Source organism: Manduca sexta, chromosome 7, assembly GCF_014839805.1.
Source record: "Manduca sexta isolate Smith_Timp_Sample1 chromosome 7, JHU_Msex_v1.0, whole genome shotgun sequence".
Taxonomy (NCBI): domain Eukaryota; kingdom Metazoa; phylum Arthropoda; class Insecta; order Lepidoptera; family Sphingidae; genus Manduca; species Manduca sexta.
The window spans coordinates 8,412,838-8,432,755 of NC_051121.1; the positions used below are offsets into that span (position 1 = coordinate 8,412,838).

Below are 19,918 nucleotides of genomic sequence, written 5' to 3' on the forward strand. Positions count from 1 at the left end.
AGTTCGATACGCAAATTTTTTCTGTTATTAATATTTATTAATAAAGATGTGTATTATGAAAGTTAGGTCATAGAAAGGCCTAATCATGGTACATGAGACTTGTTTATTCGGAAATATGGACTTTAATATAAATATGAAAAACAAAAAACCTTACATGTAACCCGACCAATTACAAAATAAAAGATTTAATTGCCTTTAACCTTCATGAAGTGTATAGACGTACCTTAAAAAAATAAGAATGCTTTCCTCATTTTTATATGAAAACATAAAACAATCCCCTACACCGTATTCACTGGCAAAAGAAAAATTTCAAATGACGGTACTCCAAATGCCGTACATTATGCTGTAAAAGTAAATTGGAAGACTACTTACTCTCTTAAAGACCTTGTTATCACAAAATACTTTTAAACTTGGCCGCCAAACATGTAAAGGTAAGATCGCGTTTAAAAGCATCATATATTATGTAATATATGATAAATATATATGTATATTATAGTAGCATATACAGGGGGTTATTTTGACATCACGTTACTAAATGAAACCACATACTTATCTACTTAGAAATAACACTTTACAATAAGTTACTTGAGCCTTAGATGTAAAATAAAAATGTGAAAGGTTCGAACATAATAAGTATTAATAAAAAGTAAATTTTTAATTTAACGCCACTAATGCCAACCTAAAGCCACTAATTCTACTCTAAGAGAATTCGTTGTAGCGACAACGTCATACTTTCAGTCAGAAGTACACTCACGCACACGCCATATTCGCATTAAACTACAAAATGATCAAAAAATCAGAAAACTAAAACCAGAATTTTTCGTGAAAATTTCAGTTATTAATGGACGATTTTTTCCACAATGTCAGCAAAGGTGAAGACGAGTATATCGTTTTATTTAGTAACACAATGTCAAAATGACCCTGTATTTAATCAAATTTCTTGACTCCCGCGGTGTCGTAGTTGTATTGCGGTCGCGGTATGAGTACGAATATTGCGCTGAGGTCCCGAGTTTTGAATGCGGTGTCAGGACGCTGAGAACATTGTGACTAGCTTTTTCCACCTTAAAAATAACTTAGTCGCAGCTCGGTGTCAGGAAGTTCACGGTGTGATATCTTCGTGCCTTAGAAAGCACGTTGGTATAGCGCCTGATCTTTCTCCGGTCATGTTGGATTACTGTCTCATCGGACTATGAGAGTGAAGGAACAAAGAGAGTGCCTGTGTATTGCGCACGCACTTGTGCACTGTAACATCTCCTACGTACTTGCCTGATCTCCGTTGAGATTGGTCTGAGTACGTGGCTGATATACATGGAAAAAGTTCCGCCGCGCCGTGGCCAAAGTACGGCTAGAATGGGATCAATATAAATGAACTTTTACAGGTAAATATATTTACTTGCAATGCATTGGTGATATAATTTTATTTTCACCACCGATAAAAGGTAAAAACGTAAGCACGTAGGTGGAAATTAAAAATATAAACCTCTGTAAAACTATTATCGGGAACAAGCAACTCGCTCACCAATAAAAGATAATATAATTCACCTCGCAAACCCATCTTAACTTATGCTATAAATAATACTATAAATAAATTGGTTCTGCCAATAGAAACACTATCTCCACTAGATAATAAACCATTTTTGCGAAACGATACATGTACTACATTTTTATAAGTCGATTTCAGTCTATTTAAAATTGGTTCAAGCTTGATATTCTAGGCTGCTGTAAGATTAAGACAGAAAACAGTTAGAGATCCTTTTAAATAAAAAAAATGTCAAATGTCCTTGAGTTTTTGACTAGCTTTTGCTCGCAGCTTCGCCTGCGTGAATGACTTTTCCGGGATAAGAAGTATCCCATGCTCTTCTTAGAATCTCTAGCAATCTCTATACAAAATTTCATCGACATTATCACAGTATTCTTCGAGTTTATCGCGATCAGAGACACGCGCGGCTGGGGGACTTTGTTTTATAATATGTAACGTTACGTTAAACCTTATTGCTCTTGTCTTAATATTTTTCTTCATAAGTTGCTTACATAAAGCCTTTTACCAGTACCTTACAAATGAGTACCCATATTGTTCCAAAATTACCAATGCCGTAAGAGTGGATATTATGAATCCGAAATTTTTATTTTAGTGAAATTTCATTAGGATAACATTTTTTTAAAATAAGACGAGTTAAAAATCTTAAATTACCCAACAAACGAAATTATTACAGAGAAAATGCTAAAATTGATACGTGCTTAATATAGTATGTATTTACGTATCGTACCTTATTCGGAAATTTAGTTTCGATTGTATACAAAGATACGATTAAATACCTAATAAACTCCATTCCCAAAATTTTGCTTCCCCTTTTCTTACATAAAGTTCCGAAATGTTATCAACGACTATTGAACACCTGTGTTACCCCCTACACTATAAAGTAAGAATCTATTGTCACCGTCACATCAAAAACACATTTATAGGGACGCAGTAATATCGAATATTCGCACAAACGTGAACGAAAATTCGACCTAACGATCCGGCTGAAGTAGGGCTGAGAGATGTTCGGTATACGAAATCGTAGTTTTCTGGTTAGCTAGAATTGGTATTACCCATGTCCTAATTGGGTAACTATTCTCTAGAGACAATGAAATAGAATTTATTTCAGTCCCTTTGTCGAAGATACCTAAAACTACTGCCTAATCTAGAATCAAGCGTACATTTCCCTTTACAAAATTGCCTTTCTCACAAAATGTTGTCAGCCGTTACTAACATTCAAAACAAATAAAACTAAAGCCCAAAAGCATTTGGTTTATTAGCAAAATGTTTTCTTTAAGATAGAGACGTAGTTACTAACTATTTGACCTAGTTTAGAGCACTGTTTACTCAGAAACTTCATCTCAAACCGAAACGTTCAAAAGTATAATAATCATTTTGTTCTCTGTAAGTAATGTTCATAAAAATTAAATTTTCCTTTTATTTTTGTTATAATTAATAATATTTTTCAAAGTATTTCAACGTTCTTATTGACATAAGTAGTTTATTTCTTCCTAAAATCAATTTATTATTTAACTTATGGCGAAAAAATATGGGAAAGCCGAAAGGCGTCGAATATTGGGTACACCACTAATCTTTCCATTTCGTAGACTTGGGTTCAAATAGCCATTTATTCAACACAATATCCTCATAAAGTGTGCACGGTGATTTAACGGTATTTCTATACTTTATTCAGAAACTTCTCTGATCAATGGAGTATACCCAGAGTGTCAATACATTACCTACCTCTTATTCTTTGCCTACAGCCTTCGTGACGCAACGAAGTCTGAGAATAAGACACCGTAGTTGAGATTTGCATCATAATAATCTAACAATTTAATATTCAGTAGTGAGTATTCCTATCGACTTTTTTTATTGTTTCTGATATTATCTGACACATTGCATGCCTGATCTAGTTTAGTAAATTACAGTATTGTTCTGCGCAAGTAGGTAATTTTATACATACCTATCGCAATGTTATACATAGTTTAGAACAATTAGTAATTGCAGTTATTGTCCTTTACGTTGACACTAAGGAATTACAGTATAATTTTTGGTTTATTTATTCGTCTTTTAAACTGTTCCATGTTATAAACTTCAATTTAAACGCGGTTAGTAAGCATTTCTATTAGTGATAATGCCTAGGGAGAGTCAAAAGCTACTTCTGGTTCGAAGGCCCACCTAATATAGAATCCAAAAAATTAGCCTTATGATTAAATTTCAATCCATCACTAAATATTATTTAAATAATCAAAAAACGAAAAAACAAAATAATACCTAAAACATGGGTTGCGGGCCGAGTTAGCAAGCGGGCTGTCTTTGGTCTCACTCGTTATTGTAAAAGGACCTTAAAGACTGTTAGAAATTTGTTAATTAATTTATTTTAAACACTGCCATTTCCAATAGCCCCCTACACCTGTTTTGGTCCCGAAGGTACTGAGACCGTCAGTGGCGAAGGGTGAAATTTTTCAAAAGGTAACCCGGTGTGAAATATTTGGCGTCAGTTAAGATATCGGGAGCAATTTATGGGAAAACAAAAACTAAGACAACGCATTAGTCTTGCTTCGAAATCGTCTAACTTTGACATACCTACTAAATTACCTATTATGCGTAAATAATTGAAAAATTTATAAAATCGAACAATAAATGTAGATAATTCTCCTTCCATTAATTACAAACATAAGTACTTACCTATTAATTTGTTATAAAAGCAACAAAAGTAAGTATTAAAATTATAACCACACTACCTCCAAATAAATATTTGTTATTTTTTTTCAAAATAAAACTTTAAATGTAATTACCCCATATAGAAATAGGTATCACGATCGTCAAACAGACCAACAGTTTAAAGATACTTTCATGATAAACGTATATAATTATCAATTAAAATAATAAAGAAAGGTTATTCGTTAACTTTTGCTTCTATCGTTTTAAATTCAGTAAAATATAATAAGTAAGTGCTTATTTTCTTCTAACACACATTTTGTGTCTAAAATCAAAAACTTTCAGATCTACTTTTAATATTTAACCATCTAAATACTAATATGTGAAATTACAGACTAATAATATACTTACGTAAAGGTAGACATTAAACTGATCATAGGTAGTTAATTCCATTATAATACACATTTACTTGTAGTTTCTAAATAAACAAAGCGCTGGTTACTTAATATCACAAAACTATCAAAAAATAAAATGAATATGACAATTTACAAACACCGCAACTTAGTAGCATAATAAATAATGACGTTTAATGGACGTAAAAAGTGACAACTATACAAAGTCGGTTAACATGAAGCCGAAAATGCCCGGGTTACCTTTGCCCATATCTTCCGCGCGATTCCGACAAACACTGGCATAGAAAGTCATACAAAGTGCTGCCATCTATATTAAAAACATACTACGACATTAAGCCGCTTGACAGCGGGTTACCTTGCGCCAGTGGCGTCACAATTTCACTTTGGTAACGGAATTTCTGGGGAACTAAATACTAAGTGCGCCATCTAACGTTATTTAAAATAGGTAATCGATATCGATTAAATTAACAAACAATGGGCTATTCGCCGATAGATGTCATTATTAAGTGATCATTAATTAATAAGTTAAGCTATTATAATTATTGTCCACTGTCTGGTATGTTGTAAATTTATATTTGCCTATTAAATATTTTGTTTAGTATTACCGAAAACCTAAAAGGGAAGCCGGTGGGAATCGGCTTGTATGGACGCTTCGCCACTGGAGACCGTTATTAAATATTGTAATGTATGACATAACTACATTACTACGTATAATAGCCATGCTACAGTTTCGGATTCAATTTTTAAATAATTATATCATTATTTTAGATCAACACAGTACCTCGAATAGGATATTTGATTATGATTGATTTTGTCCATTTTTAATTATGTAACAGCAATTAGTTTAAAAAAGAAATCCCTTTGTGAAAACAAAATTAAAATGCGATAAGAAATAAGGCCGAAATTCAAATTACAAATAGGTATTGCTACGTGCAGGCGTAGGCGTGGAGTAGGCATATTACTTCATCTCTTTCTTTCGCACGCATCATAATGCCCGCTGACGTCATACGCAAGTATCTCGTCCCTTTTCAGTTTGTAGACACTTACCCCCACTACCTAATTTCAATGGCTGATAACTTCTGGATTTTTCATCAGATTTCAATGATTACTTTTGTTTTTGAATTTATATGACGTACATATTTCATCAATTATAAATAAAAAAAAAGTCAAATACCCTATTGTGGCAGATTGCAACAGCTTCGCCCTGTATCAAATGGGAAACTTTATAGATTACTAAAGGATGTATGTCACGCCTCTGCTTACCCCAACGAGAAAATGGCGGAATGTTACGTACATAATATGTAAGTATTTTAAACCCCACATTATTCAAGCGCAGTAATACAACCGCCATGCTGCCTTTGTCATCAAAAAAGGTTAAATTATTGTCCGTAAAACATTGTTGTTGTTTTAAAAAGTATGTTTAATTTCGCTGACAGCCTACTGGTTTAGTTTTTTTAACAACCTGACCTTTGAATTATATGAAACCAACGTAGTTTTATATTTTCTTTGATATAAAAAGCACATATTTTTGCGTTTATATAGAATTTACTCTTTTCACTTCATAAATATAAATATTTTTACATTAAAAAGTTTTAAGAAGGCTTTGTTGTTTTGAACAATGTCAATATTTAACAATTTGTAGTTTCGAAATAAAGTAACAAACAAGTTTTATTTACAATTAATATTTACTGTCAAGAATTGAATTTCTATTATCACAGAAATGTGCATGATGGGACTGTTCTTTGACAATGGGCAGATAAAATAAGGGAAAAATTTTTTTTTGGTATTTTTATTTTATAACATTTTGAACTAAGTTACTAGACTATAGTAGTAGTAACAATACTGTTCAATGTTTTTGATAAACACTAATCTACTCATCAATTCAACTGAGGATAAAGTATGAAATAGTATTAGGAGTACGATACTTCAACGACTAAGAAAACTAACGTAACGGAACTATCAATGGGCCACTTAATTTTAAAATCTTCATAAAATTATTTCATGAAGAAATATAACGAAAAGCCTTTGATTAAATTGCAACATCACTAAAAAAAAAGTTAGTACTATTTTATAAAAAAAAAAGTATTAACTAAAACTCGTGTGTTTGTAATACAAAAAAACATGGATGGTGGTCCATATTAGGAACCGGGCTATCTTCGGTCACACTACCTTACTTACAATTACTTGGCTAATGAGTGATTTTGTGTAGGCATGTTGGAAAATTGATTAGAAGTAAAAGTCGCAACTTATAAAGCCTGTAATTAAATTTTGAAGTTTCCAATAAAATATAGTTTTTCACCGTTCCACGAATTTTACATTATTAAGGTCTCATAAAGCTAATTAATTTCAAACCTTTTGTCTGAAGAGTATGTTGAATCAAATGAAACAATTTTCAACTCCTTTAAAACATAAATTAGAAGTATTAATTCCAATTATTTTTCATAAACTTCGTTCCCACTTCGCGTTCAAAACTTTTCTTGGCGTCAAGACATTTATTATGTTAATTTCGTTAATTTTATCAAATTTATAAGTCCTCAGAATGTGTGTCTTTGTCAACTATTTCGTCTAGCATTAGGTGCAAGCACTTATAGACTAATATAAATAATACTGGAAACAGGCACTGTTCCGATCTACAGACAGTAGAATCCCGATAACCTGAATATCGATTACCTTCACATTGATCATTTGAACATTCGATTATCCGAATTCCTTCATCACGCCTCTAATTGCCGATTTAAAATATTTAGACCGCGCAATGTGACATGTACGACGAATTTAGTCCCGCGTCATACCGTGTTTTTTTTATTGCTTTTAATGGCAGGACGAGCTTGCCGTTCGTCTAATGGTCAGCGATACGACCACCCATAAGTAGAAACACCATCCAACACTTTGGACTACAAAGTATCGTTTGGTATTCCACTGCGCTCGCCATCCTAAGACATGAGACGTTAAGTCTTATTATGTTCAGTAGTTACACTGGCTACAATGTTAAATCTATATAAAAAGAAGTCAGCAGGAATAGGATTATATGAGCCCTTCCCTTCTGATGTCATTATAATTTTCACTGTATATGAACTACCACGTCATTCTACCACATTATAACAAAATCCTCTTGGACAGTTTTCAATCGATCAATTCCATTGGTTGGAAATTAAACGATAATGGATATCAATCTTATTCAATCATTCAAAATAAAATAGGTCGTCAAAATGATCTGCACATTGTAAAATGCCTCTACATTTTTCAGGCGTTCATTCAGAGCCAGTCATGAGAGTGGATTTTTAGATAAGTAGGAGTAGTTAGGATTTAAAGATTAAATATTGACAGCAGGTAAACTCTATAGTGGAGACGATAGAACACGATTTTGAGGTGTATTGATGTACCCAAAACAGAACTTCCAATTTCCTTTTTATAAAAAGTATAAGAGTATTTTTTAAACTCTAAATATTTTCATATCCCATTTTGAATATGTTAAGAACTTTTCACAATATTTCAGCATGAGGTTTTCTTTAATTCATTTTAATTTAGAATGATTATAATATTGTTTATTATATTTTGTCTGTTGTAGTGTATTGTACTTATTCATCCTACCTATTGCAGCTCGCTTATTTATGTATAATAATATTATATACTGTCCCACTGCTGGGCAGGGGCCTCCTCTACTACTGAGAGGGTTTAGGCCTTAGTCCACGCTGGCCTAGTGCGGATAGGCAGACTTTACATACATCAGATTTTTTAAAGAATTCTCAGACCTTTAGGTATTGTGAGTTATTTTGTAAGGTATATAGCTAGGCAAATTTAACATAGAATACAAAGAACGTTTTATCGGCATATCTCAAATAAGTAAACAAAAATTTTAGTTCATTACAATTTCAATTCCCTCGGCCGATCAGTTATTGTTTTATTTAATACTTTATTCGAAAAGTTTCAAACCCCAAATGAATTTATTATCTACAAATTCTATTGAATATCTTGCATTAAATCTTTCATAAAATAGGTTTGAAATACAAGCGAGCGCTGAATTACGATGTGCCGAACGTCAATCTAGATTTATAGCTAACCCGTATCAATGCGCTAAACTAGTATTTTCGTAATCCAGGATCGACATTGACACGCCTTGAGAAATGAGTGACATCGAGCATAAAGAATTACTGAAATCTATGCTGTCTATGACTCGTAGGTTACTCTTATTTTTAGCTTTTGCTCGCGGCTTGGGCCGTGTGAAAGAGTTTCATGGGATAAAAGTCCCGCTATATATTTTCCGCGGATAGATAACCTTCCCAGGGCTTCAACTATCTCCATACTAAATTTCATAAAAATCTGTTCAGTAGATTTTAAGAAAATCGATAATATACAGACAGGCTGAGAAGGGGATTTTGTTTTATAATATGTATAGATTTAGTAATATTTGTTTAGAACTATTTTTTGGCTCAGCATTTGAGATACTTATGTTTATTGATAATAAATAGTAAGACGCGCCCAAATATTTTCATAGAAAGGCGTAGTTTTTCACACAACATCATATTTATCAACTCTAGACAGAATATTGCCTTGCCATATGTTGTAAATAAATCATAGTACTAAATGTTCCTCCGACGAACTGGGTACGGAGAAAAGAGGACACCGTTATAAAGTAAAGAATAATAAGTAAAAATAAAGTAAGGTCAGGGGACCTATTCTGTATACGGAGATATATCCGTCATTTTGCAATCACGGGCGCTCTAATCGAAGGACAGCTTTGATGCCGGAATAGGTAAATAGTAAATAATTCTAATTATATAGAGCGGACTTTGGAAAAATTGACATACAAAAGTTTTGCGCTTATGCGATGGTTACTCAATCTACTGTGAAATAACAAAACACCATTGTAATACTTCATATTTCCAGATCGTGATTTGCACGTTTTTAATGCGCACATTTACATGTTTTCTGTAAATATGTTATTTATTAATATCTAGGGACACTGTAGCATCTTGTCATACAGACATTTCAAATAAGACGACTTATTACCTATAGATTTTGGGCCACAAATTTGGTTCTGATGTCCGGTCGTTTAATGTCTTTGGTACATATAACATAATATCAGCCCTGTATTATATACTCGCCCACTGCTGAACACGGGCCTCTACTACTGAGAGGGATTAGGCCTTAGTCCACCACGCTGGCCTAGTGCGGATTGGTAGACTTCACACACCTCCGAAATTCCTATAGAGAACTTCTCAGATGTGCAGGTTTCCTCACGATGTTTTCCTTCACCGTAAAAGGGAACGATAAATTCACAAAGAATACACACATGATTTTTTAAAAAAGTCAGAGGTGTGTGCCCTTGGCATTTGAACCTGCGGACATTTGTCTCGGCAATCCGTTCCACACCCAACTGGCTATCGCCGCACGTTAAACTTTGGTACATAAATAGGGGCATTTCTGACTCTTTTACCTACACGGCTATCGAAGCTGTGTACTTACACACTCTTCCACGTGTCAAGTCTTCAGACTACCCTCGTCTTGTTGATTGAAGCGTACCGGAAAAGTGTAATTCTTAAATGCCTCTCTAATGTACTAAGAGGCGAGAGTTGCTCGGCAAACTTCACGACAGTACCAATTTAGATCTACGTCCTAGTGCTCAGCATTGGCTAGAGGTGACATTTTCAAAATGGCGGCTATTATTTTTATTATTTTCTTTACAGTCAGATAAAAGTTTCTTTTCTTTATTGTAATTGACTATTGATGTATATAAGTATACTTTTGCTGAAATGTAAAACAACAAAGTAAAAATTGGTTCAAATTCAGATTTTTTAAGTATTTGAGAGACCTTTTCAAGTAAAACGTAAATATTTTTTTTTTACTTTGTCAATATCCAAATTTATTTAAAAAAAATGTCGTTACATTTATAATATTTAAGAAGTAAGGAAAATTAATATTTAGGCCCTTCACGGATAAAAATAAAATTTTGGTCAAATTGCTGCTTTTTTTTTAATTGGCACGTTCCTTATTCAACAGAATTTATTTTTTGCTGCCGAAATTACTTGCATTTGTCTGAGCATACTCTATTTTTCTTTATCGCTAAATCTTCGAGACAAGAAATTTCATCTGGTTGATTTCAATATCTCATACATTATTCTAAAACTGTCGCAATAGTATAGATCCGAGCATTGCCATATGTTACAAAAAAAATCTTTAATATAAGGAACAAATTGTGGCAAAAACTGTTTCAAGATATCTATTACGTATGCTCTTGTATTACTTACTCAGAGATCCATTTTGTAGCTCCGTAGACGCTGCCAAAAATGTTACCAAACCATCTTATCCGTCAATCATCAGCCAATGTAACATTAAGTGTATCTCTCTGTGCCATCTAGATGCTTTCCCTGCCACCACCTATCTTCAGACACCAAGAAGACTCGTCAGTGGAAAGGGCTGTTAGTCAAGAATCATCATTCATATCAATGTGACTGAGCAGAATTTGATCGAGCTCCTTGATACTCTAGGGCAGTGTTTCCCAACGTGAGGCCCACGCCCCACAGCGGGGCAATTTAAACAGAATTTTCAGTTTTTCATTATGTTTTGAAATTCTACTTACGATGTTTTGATAATAATTTCATAATGATTTCTTTTTAAAACTTATCACTTATATTTCTTAAGGGAACAAAACAATTTTTAAAGGATATAAATTATGTATGGCGGACATAAAAATTTTAGAAATGTTAAGGTGGGGCATGGCCTAAAAAAGGTTGGGAAACACTGCTCTAGGCTAACCATGGGTACTCTGGCAGGTAGGAATGCTTCTTGACCAGGTACACTTATTTTTTTACTTTTGGTTTTACTGCTTCTCATTTCTCAAACTTACTTCAGAAAATGTAATACTATTTTTAGCATTCTACAAATAATCTTGCATAATATTTATAATTAATGTTTCTGTTTTATGAGATTGTCTTTTAGGATCCGTATACTCGCCACTCCCATGTTATCGATAAACTCTGCCGAAAACTTCAGGATTTTGGAGTCATGATTGAGCCACCTAATTGAAAGTGACAAAATTTCAATTAAAGTTCAGCTAACGACTCTTAAGCCACGCTGAGATACATCATTATCACTTTAATTCATCAAGTTTGACGTTACCCGGGAACAATAAATACATTTTTAATGAAATTTTATTGCCAATGGAATTAAAATTTCCTAAAACAGAAAAAGTTTGCATACATTCTTACGTTACTAATTCATAAATTTAGGACCTAACCGAAAAAACACATATGTAACTTGATAATTAAAAACAGTTAAAAGCCTTACTTTTTCCAACTCCTTATACTGCGATAGCAAATACCTTACGTTAAAATATTTAACAAAAAATATAAAATATTTAATAAAAAATTAAAAAAGTAATATTATTTATTCATAACATTTATTGCATTCCTTTGAATTTGACCACGAGTGTAATTATATTATATTCAACGTACTTATAATACTTGAAAATTAATCAAATTAAGGTTTAAATTCTCTATCGTTAAAAACATTTAATTATATACATTTTGTTAGTATTCATAATTAGATTTATTTAGACATAATTTGGTTGGCTTTAGAAAATATCAAATAATTTTGTATCTAATTGAATGTAGATTAAGCAGGTTAATTTTAATTACAATAGATTTATTATAATTCAAATTTATGTAGTTTTCTGACATTTATTAAATGTGTTCTTTGTGTTTAACTAGTGGCTTTTAGCTTTAATTGCTTGTAATTGGGTGTACATTTTTTATTGGTTTTATCTTTTTATGATTTAATTTAGGTCTTTAGTGGCCTAAATATAAATAAAAAGTACTTTACCAGGAGTCCAAAGATAAAGGATCGTAGTATATGGATGAAAAATGCATGATACAAATTAAAACATAGAATTGGACCATGTTCTCAAAGAGGTAAACATAAATAAGAAGTATATTTACAATTTATACAAAGAAATTATGTATTTCGCCCGATGGTAAGCGTCATCACTGCCTATAAATAGCAGCAACACATTAACTTTAAATTACAAAGCACTAGGAAGCATTCTGCGATATTAGATGATATCTCTTATATTAGGGGCCGTAAGACGCCTTTCTACAATCGTTAACGCTAATGAAAAACAAAAAATGTGTGGAAGTGTATTAAAGCGATAGACTTCTAACTTTTCCAAGTAAAGTGTATATTGTTTATCAATTATAGTTCGCTTTAATGTAGGAGAAAACCTCGGTACTTGAGAAGTCTACATGAGAATTCCAAGGGTTTGTAAAGTTTGACAACCAGCTATACCAGCAAGGGTGTCGCCAAGGCGGGCAGGGAGGGACAGCTGCCCCCCCCCCCCCCTCCCTAGTGATTCTAAAAAAGGTCCTCAGTCTTTAACTAAACTTGACTTGCTTGATCGATCATTCCCGTACGTCAAAACTCAAATGAATTCAACAATTCCAATCTTATATTCCGTACGCTCAATTACGCCCTGCTCTATGGTATTGTTATAGCAGATAGTGGAAAGTAAAAAAAAAAAAGAAAAAATACTTATGCCGCCTTATTACAAAACGAAGACTAACTATAGTACCGGGTTTAGTACCAGGTTTAAACTATGGACTAAGAAAAATGGTATTACAAAACCGAGTTTATCGTTAGTCCGAGGACTATCTGTGGTACTAAAGTTAAACCGCCGTGACTCCTAGTTTAACTCCAGTACTAACCTCGAAACATCAAATTTCAAAGTTGATAATTGTGTTTAGAGAACCAAATATAAACTAAAATAGAAAAAATGGAAATAAATTTGATTGATTTAATGGATTTAGAAGATTTAAAAATGTTAGGAACAAATCTGCGGTTCAATAGACCCCGTAGTTTTCGTTAGTTAATAAGTCGTTTAGTCTTACAAATATAGGTACATTTTACATAAGTCATGGTAACTAAATATTCATTACAAAAACAGCAAAATTTACTCACTTACTTATTTGTTATTTTTTTTTCATTCTTTACATCTTAACATATTGGTACTCGTCTTGGTTGATTTATTATCTAATATGTAAACCGACTTGGAAATAAGTTAACGTAGTATTTCTTGGATTAAGAAGGAAATTTGTACTAATTGAATAACATTTTAATTTATTACACTGCTCATAACCAAGATGATTGCTTTTAACTAACCTTTTCTTCAAAAGTCCAATATTCGCCTCGTTTGTTTTGATTTATTGCTCCATTTTTAATTGGTATAACTAAAATATACGTAACGTACGTGATTCCACAACAAAAACAATTACACTTGTGATGCTGTTGCCGTGCCTAAATTGTTTTAAAAGAACAACGTTCCTTTATGTTACTTGAAGTGCTATTAATCAAAATCATAAATAAACCGAAATGTAAACATTTTGATAATGTTCAAATATGCGCGCCGCACACTTCATTCCATTGTACGCTAGCTTAACAAGTCAACAGTGAATTAAAACAAAACCAAGCCATTTTAAATTTTTCAGCTTTAAGATATTTTTAAATAACAAAATAGTATATATTTAGCATCATCGTCATTATCTAAATCACATTTTATTAAACATTTTGTCCTTCGTTTTATACATATTTGTGTTAAAAGGAACGGTGCGTCAAACGCGGAGTGAATGAATCAATGAATTACGGTAATTTTTGCTTATACTCTGTGGATACGAATTAAATCAGGGACTATCTTCGGTACTAGATAATCCTCGGTTGGTCTTGGATTTGTAATAAGAATGAATTTTAGTCCGAGTACTAACTTTAATACCGTAACAAACCTAGACTTTTTAGTCTTGGTTTAAACCCAGTACTAACCTTTCTTTTTGTAATAAGGCGGATGGGGATTAGAGAAGGAACATGTGCTCTGGACTTTACCTACAATTCATACTTTTCTTATTCTCCCATATCAACCCCCCCCCCCCAGGCCATCGGCTGGCGGCGCTCTTGTATACCAGCGTGGTGGACTAAGACCTAAACCATCTCAGTAGTGGAGACCCGTGCTCAGTGGACAGTATATAATACAGGGCTGATATTCATTATTATATTCTAGTAACCTTTATTCACAAATATTTATCGACAGTATTAAATTTTTCATTAAATTAATAAATATAAAACGACACCAGTTATTCTTCGCACGCAAAAATACACTTTATATGTACCAAAATCCTTACACAGCGTTATAATTTACATAAAATGACCAAACATCGCATGGATAAGCCGATCCAAAGTTTTCTAAAGCCGTAAACAAGACAATTGGCTATTACCCTGGCGAACAAACACAATTAAAACTGTGAGGGTAGTTAATATTAATGGATTGTAAACAAAACGTTTAAAATTGAGAATATCAGTCATTTTTATAACAAAATCGGAACTTTGACTCGTTTTAATATTCTGCTAGTGTCTTCTGTATTTGGTGGTTTGTTTTTTTTTAAACTCTTTTTTTATACGGACACGATAAAGTGATACTGCACCTGATGGTAAGTGAAATGGTGTCTAATAGAATGTTACGACTGACGAGAGATGATTACCCCCTGGCAGTCGGTATAATTATGCCGGCCTGTTGTAACCGGATATACGCAGTCTGATTCCGGAACGCGACACACTTACGTGTGCCACTACGGCGGGTCTTAACACCTTGAAGTCGGCAGTCGACATAATTATGCCGGCCTGTTGATCCCGGATCGCTACACACTTACGTGGGCCACTATAACGTGTTTTAACACTGTGTACGATGAACGCTATCCAGACGGATATAAAATCTGTAAATCTTTTAATGATATAAGCTTCTTTAAATCCAAAAGACTCACGTGAACGAAGCCGCAATATAAATCGGATTATTATATTTATTAATAACGAGACGTGGAACTTTGTTTAATAAACGCTAGAATTGGTAATTTTTTATCTACAGAAGTCGTTTATACAAAGCAATAATTGATATCACATTGCGCTCGTCGCCTAAAATAACACTCATATTTCCCAATAATTTAAAATCTTACCGGAACAAAATAATGGTCGTAACTGCAGCTTGGCAATAGCAGTCCTCATTATAGCGAAACAAACTGTCGTACTATCACTACATAGTATAAAACAAAGTCGCTTTCTCTGTCCCTATGTGTGCTTAAATCTTTAAAACTACGCAACGGATTTTGATGCGGTTTTTTTAATAGATAGAGTGATTCAAGAGGAAGGTTTATATGTATAATAATAACATCCATTAAATAGTCAGCATTGCACCTGTGCGAAGCCGGGGCGGGTCGCTAGTTATTTTATAAAATACATTAGCTTTTGTTCGCGATTTCATCAGCGTGAAGGAGTTTTCCGGGATAAAATTCCGCTATATATTTTCCCGTGATAAAAAGTAGCCTATAACCTTCCCAGGGTCTTACACTATCTTCATACCAAATTTCATAAATATCCGTTCAGTAGATTTTGAGAAAATCGATAACATACAGACAGACAGAAAAGGGGACTTTATTAGCGACTTTCTAAAATAACTGCTAATGTGACAACCATAATTTATTAAGCTGACCACAAAAACGATTTATTTAGTTTTGCTATCTCTAATACAAATTAACAAATTAAAATCCGATTAAAAATCTTCTAAATATCATGTGTAAACCAAATAAATAAAGTAACTAAAATATATAAAAAAAGCCACAACGATAAGACGCAGTTAGTGGTAGTGCGATTTTGATCTAGAAATTTAAGTCTATTAAACACAAATGAAACGTATAATAAAGCAATATTGAAGACGTGATTGCAATCTTACCAATAACTGCTTAGACAAAAACAGTCTAGATCTAAAAAGCAGTTGCAAGGATAAATCTTTATAATCTGTGAAATAGATACAAATTTTAACAAAAATAAAACCGTATTCAAAAACCCAAGATATTTTTATAAAATAATATACAGGTTTCTATGAAATTATTAAAATACGTACGTTATCACAGAAATAAAAAAGCAAATTTTATTGCTCGTGTTTTTATAATTTCTTGGTAACCCATAACAATGTTAAATTATTTTTTTTGTTTTTTAATGATTTTGGAAGGCGGTTTTATATTTGTGAATATGTTTTTTTTTCGTAGGTAAGTATTCAAAAATAAACCCAACAGGACCCAAAACAAAAAGAAACATCAAAATCCTCAGGAATTTTCTTCTAATTATTCGACGTTGAGGTCAATCAATAGTATTCTTTTTTTCTAAGAATCGTCAAAACTAACTGAACCTAACACAAAAAGAACCAATATAATCCCATTAATTTTGAGAAGTTGAATATTTAAGGTGAATATAAACATAAAAACATGAATTGGAAAGAAGCGTCATTTAAATCGGTCGAAGGGGTAAAAGTGATCGCCTTACATTAAAAAAAAATACGGCGTATAGATAAACCTTCTTCATTTGGAGTCGCTTGAATAAAAATAATAGTTATTTAAATAACCTAAATAATATTTTTCTAAATATTAATTACCTTTCTATATTAAGTTAATTTCCCTTGATGTAATTATAAGCGAAATTTACTTTAAGTATTTCTTTAAATTGTAATTTATTAATAATAAACCAAAAAATATATTTTATAATTTTGCACGCTAATAAAATTAGTTAAAAAAATCATAAATAAAATGTCTAAAAACTTACCAAATAAAAGCAACAGCAAATCGCTAACAGCCAAGCTGAACAGGTAATAATTGGTGGCTGTGTGCAGTCCGGGGTGTTTAACTATAACGACACATACGGACACATTCCCAATAACACCAGTTAGGAATATCACAACCAAAACCACTGTTATAGGTACAATTTCTTTCAAGGGCAACCTCCGAGAGCCCATTAACCACCATAACATTTCTTCTTCAGTACAGTCGAAATGCGATAAGTTATTGCACCGCTCAAAAAACTGGTCATAAGTCTCATTCACACGGAGAAAAAGTCTGGATGCCATTTTTAATTAAAAAAAATAATGGACGAGCGTTCGAAATTCAAATTATATTTCTTTGCGAATTAATTTATGTAATTGGCACTGCATTTCTTATATAAAATTAAATTAAATTAAATTTTATAGATCTAAAATAACTCGAAATCATAAATTGATTTTATTTCTGTTATTCGCTATTTAAAATTATTTACAGATCATTTCCCGAATCACGATTCGAATATTATTTTATTACGAAAAGTTGCCAATCGCGGGGATGGGCAGACATGACCGCCCCGACTGGATTTCAGCGCGTACTGAAAGCTGAAAATACGGACCGTAACTTACTTGTTATGGGGATGTTTTCTAACCAACATGCACTGTAATTACACTTCGCCATTTATTAATTTTGCTTTATTAAAGTTGATTTGAATAATTTGACCTTTCAAAATAATATTCATAATTTGAAGATTGGAGCTTTTTAATATAATTTTAAGGCGTAGATAATTGTTACGTTAAAATTGTTATTAAGTCGTGTGATAAACCCTTAAAGAATGTTATTAGTCAACATTGATGTATATACTACTACATATATATCGATATTAGTCAATCTTAAAAATATGAGAATATTAAGGCCTAATTTTATATAAAATATAAAAACTATATATATTTCCATACATCTGTCTATGATGAATGACAACTATATCCCCCGTTTATTAACTTTTGGTTAATAAAGAAAGTTCGCGAAATTAAAATACTTCCCGCACTGTTCAAATGAAAAGTTAATGTAACTAACATCATTTCAACTAATAAATTGAAAAGCGAACTTAACTCATATAGCATACAGTACATTTTATACACATCGCTTAAATATTTGAATTTCGAATCAATGCGTTCATTGGTCAATGTAAGTAAAATAAAAATAAAAACTGTAAATCATATAGCTATAAGGTTAGTTTTTCAATGCTCTTTTATAACGCAATTCGCTATCGCCTCGTCTACATTGCACCTTATTTTTCAATCAATATAATTTAATTTAAATGACAAACATACCAAATAATACTACGAATCTAAAATATTTCTAGTTATCAAAGTGACAAATGGTCCGAATACATCAAATTTTAATTAAACTCAAAGACAGTCTTGAATGGGCGGCAATCTTCATAAAGGGAATAAAAACGTTTAGGACAGCTATCATGGACGCCGAGGGGGGGGGAGGTGAGTAGGTTCGAGAGCACCCCCTGCTCAGAAATAAATCACAAAAAATATGTCACTGAATGGATCTGTAACAATGAGAACTATCGACCACATTTAGATCTAAAAAAACTTAATATTATGTAGTATAGTGTGTAGATGCAGATGCAACTTCCTAAAACTAATCTTGACGGCGCCCATGTCAGCTATACTTATTTAATCAGTCATTCACTGAAATTTAGTAATCTATTATAGATTTTGCCTGCTTCTATTTTCAGAGCTGTAAAGTGCTTCCGGTCCATTGTTACTGAAACGTGGAAAATGTAGTTAGAGTCGAGTAAAACTACCTTAAAGCCCTTTTTTAGATATCCAGTGCCTTAATTGGACAATTTAGACGACAGATAGCTATTTTCAAAAGTGGGACCCAAAACGAATATTCATTATTTAATTTATTTATATTATTATTTGCTCGCGGCTTCGACCACGTGAATAGTTTTCCGAGATAAATTCTCACTATATATTTTTGCGGAATATATAATAGCCTAAGTCCTTCCCAACGTCTCAAACTAACTCCATGCCAAATTTCACTTAAATCCGTTGGGTAGTTTTAAAATTATCGCGTTCAGACAAACAAACAGATTTTTATAATACATCAGGATAAGGATTCAAGGGCGATGAAAGTTAGATGATCGTTTTCTAAACGTATTTGCAATTTATTCAACTCAATGCTTGCTACATTCCAAAGGCAATTAAAAATTACATATCGCATGAGCTGTATTTCGCAGGTATTTCGTCACACTCCAGCGTCAAAGCACTCCAGGGACGTTGTCGACAAGGACACTTGCCGACAGTGGAAACCCATTATGTGCCAAAGACTACCACCGTGGAGTTTTAATTAGTATTGCTGTGTATATTATACAAAGAGGACTCGGCCTGATGGTCGACCGACATTTTCCATAGCTGAGGGGGACTCAACGCCGGATCGTAAGGACGGCAAACCAATATAACCACTTGTGGTAAAGCACTTTCACCGCGAAATAAAAAAGGTATTACGTCACATACTCACTATGATACCAATGGAGGTATAATATCGATTTACTCTATTCACAATCGATTTTGATTCGACTTTGCTGATTTCAATCTGCGTGCCGAAATTACTATAATAAAGACGGCGCGACTTTTTTTTGAAAATTGAAGCTTTTACGTTCTTTTTAGTTCGTCTTTACAGACATT

The 19,918-nt window shown here is 32.8% G+C and overlaps 1 protein-coding gene across 1 annotated transcript in view; it reads right to left on the bottom strand.

Moving 5' to 3' along the window:
• LOC115446012 (neuropeptides capa receptor) overlaps nucleotides 1-17,521 on the bottom strand; it is a 76,816-nt gene extending 59,295 nt beyond the window's left edge. The window contains exon 1 of the mRNA XM_030172592.1: nucleotides 17,221-17,521. Coding sequence (XP_030028452.1) covers nucleotides 17,221-17,521 — 301 coding nt within the window. The remainder of the gene's footprint in view (nucleotides 1-17,220) is intronic.
• Nucleotides 17,522-19,918: the final 2,397 nt, after the last annotated feature.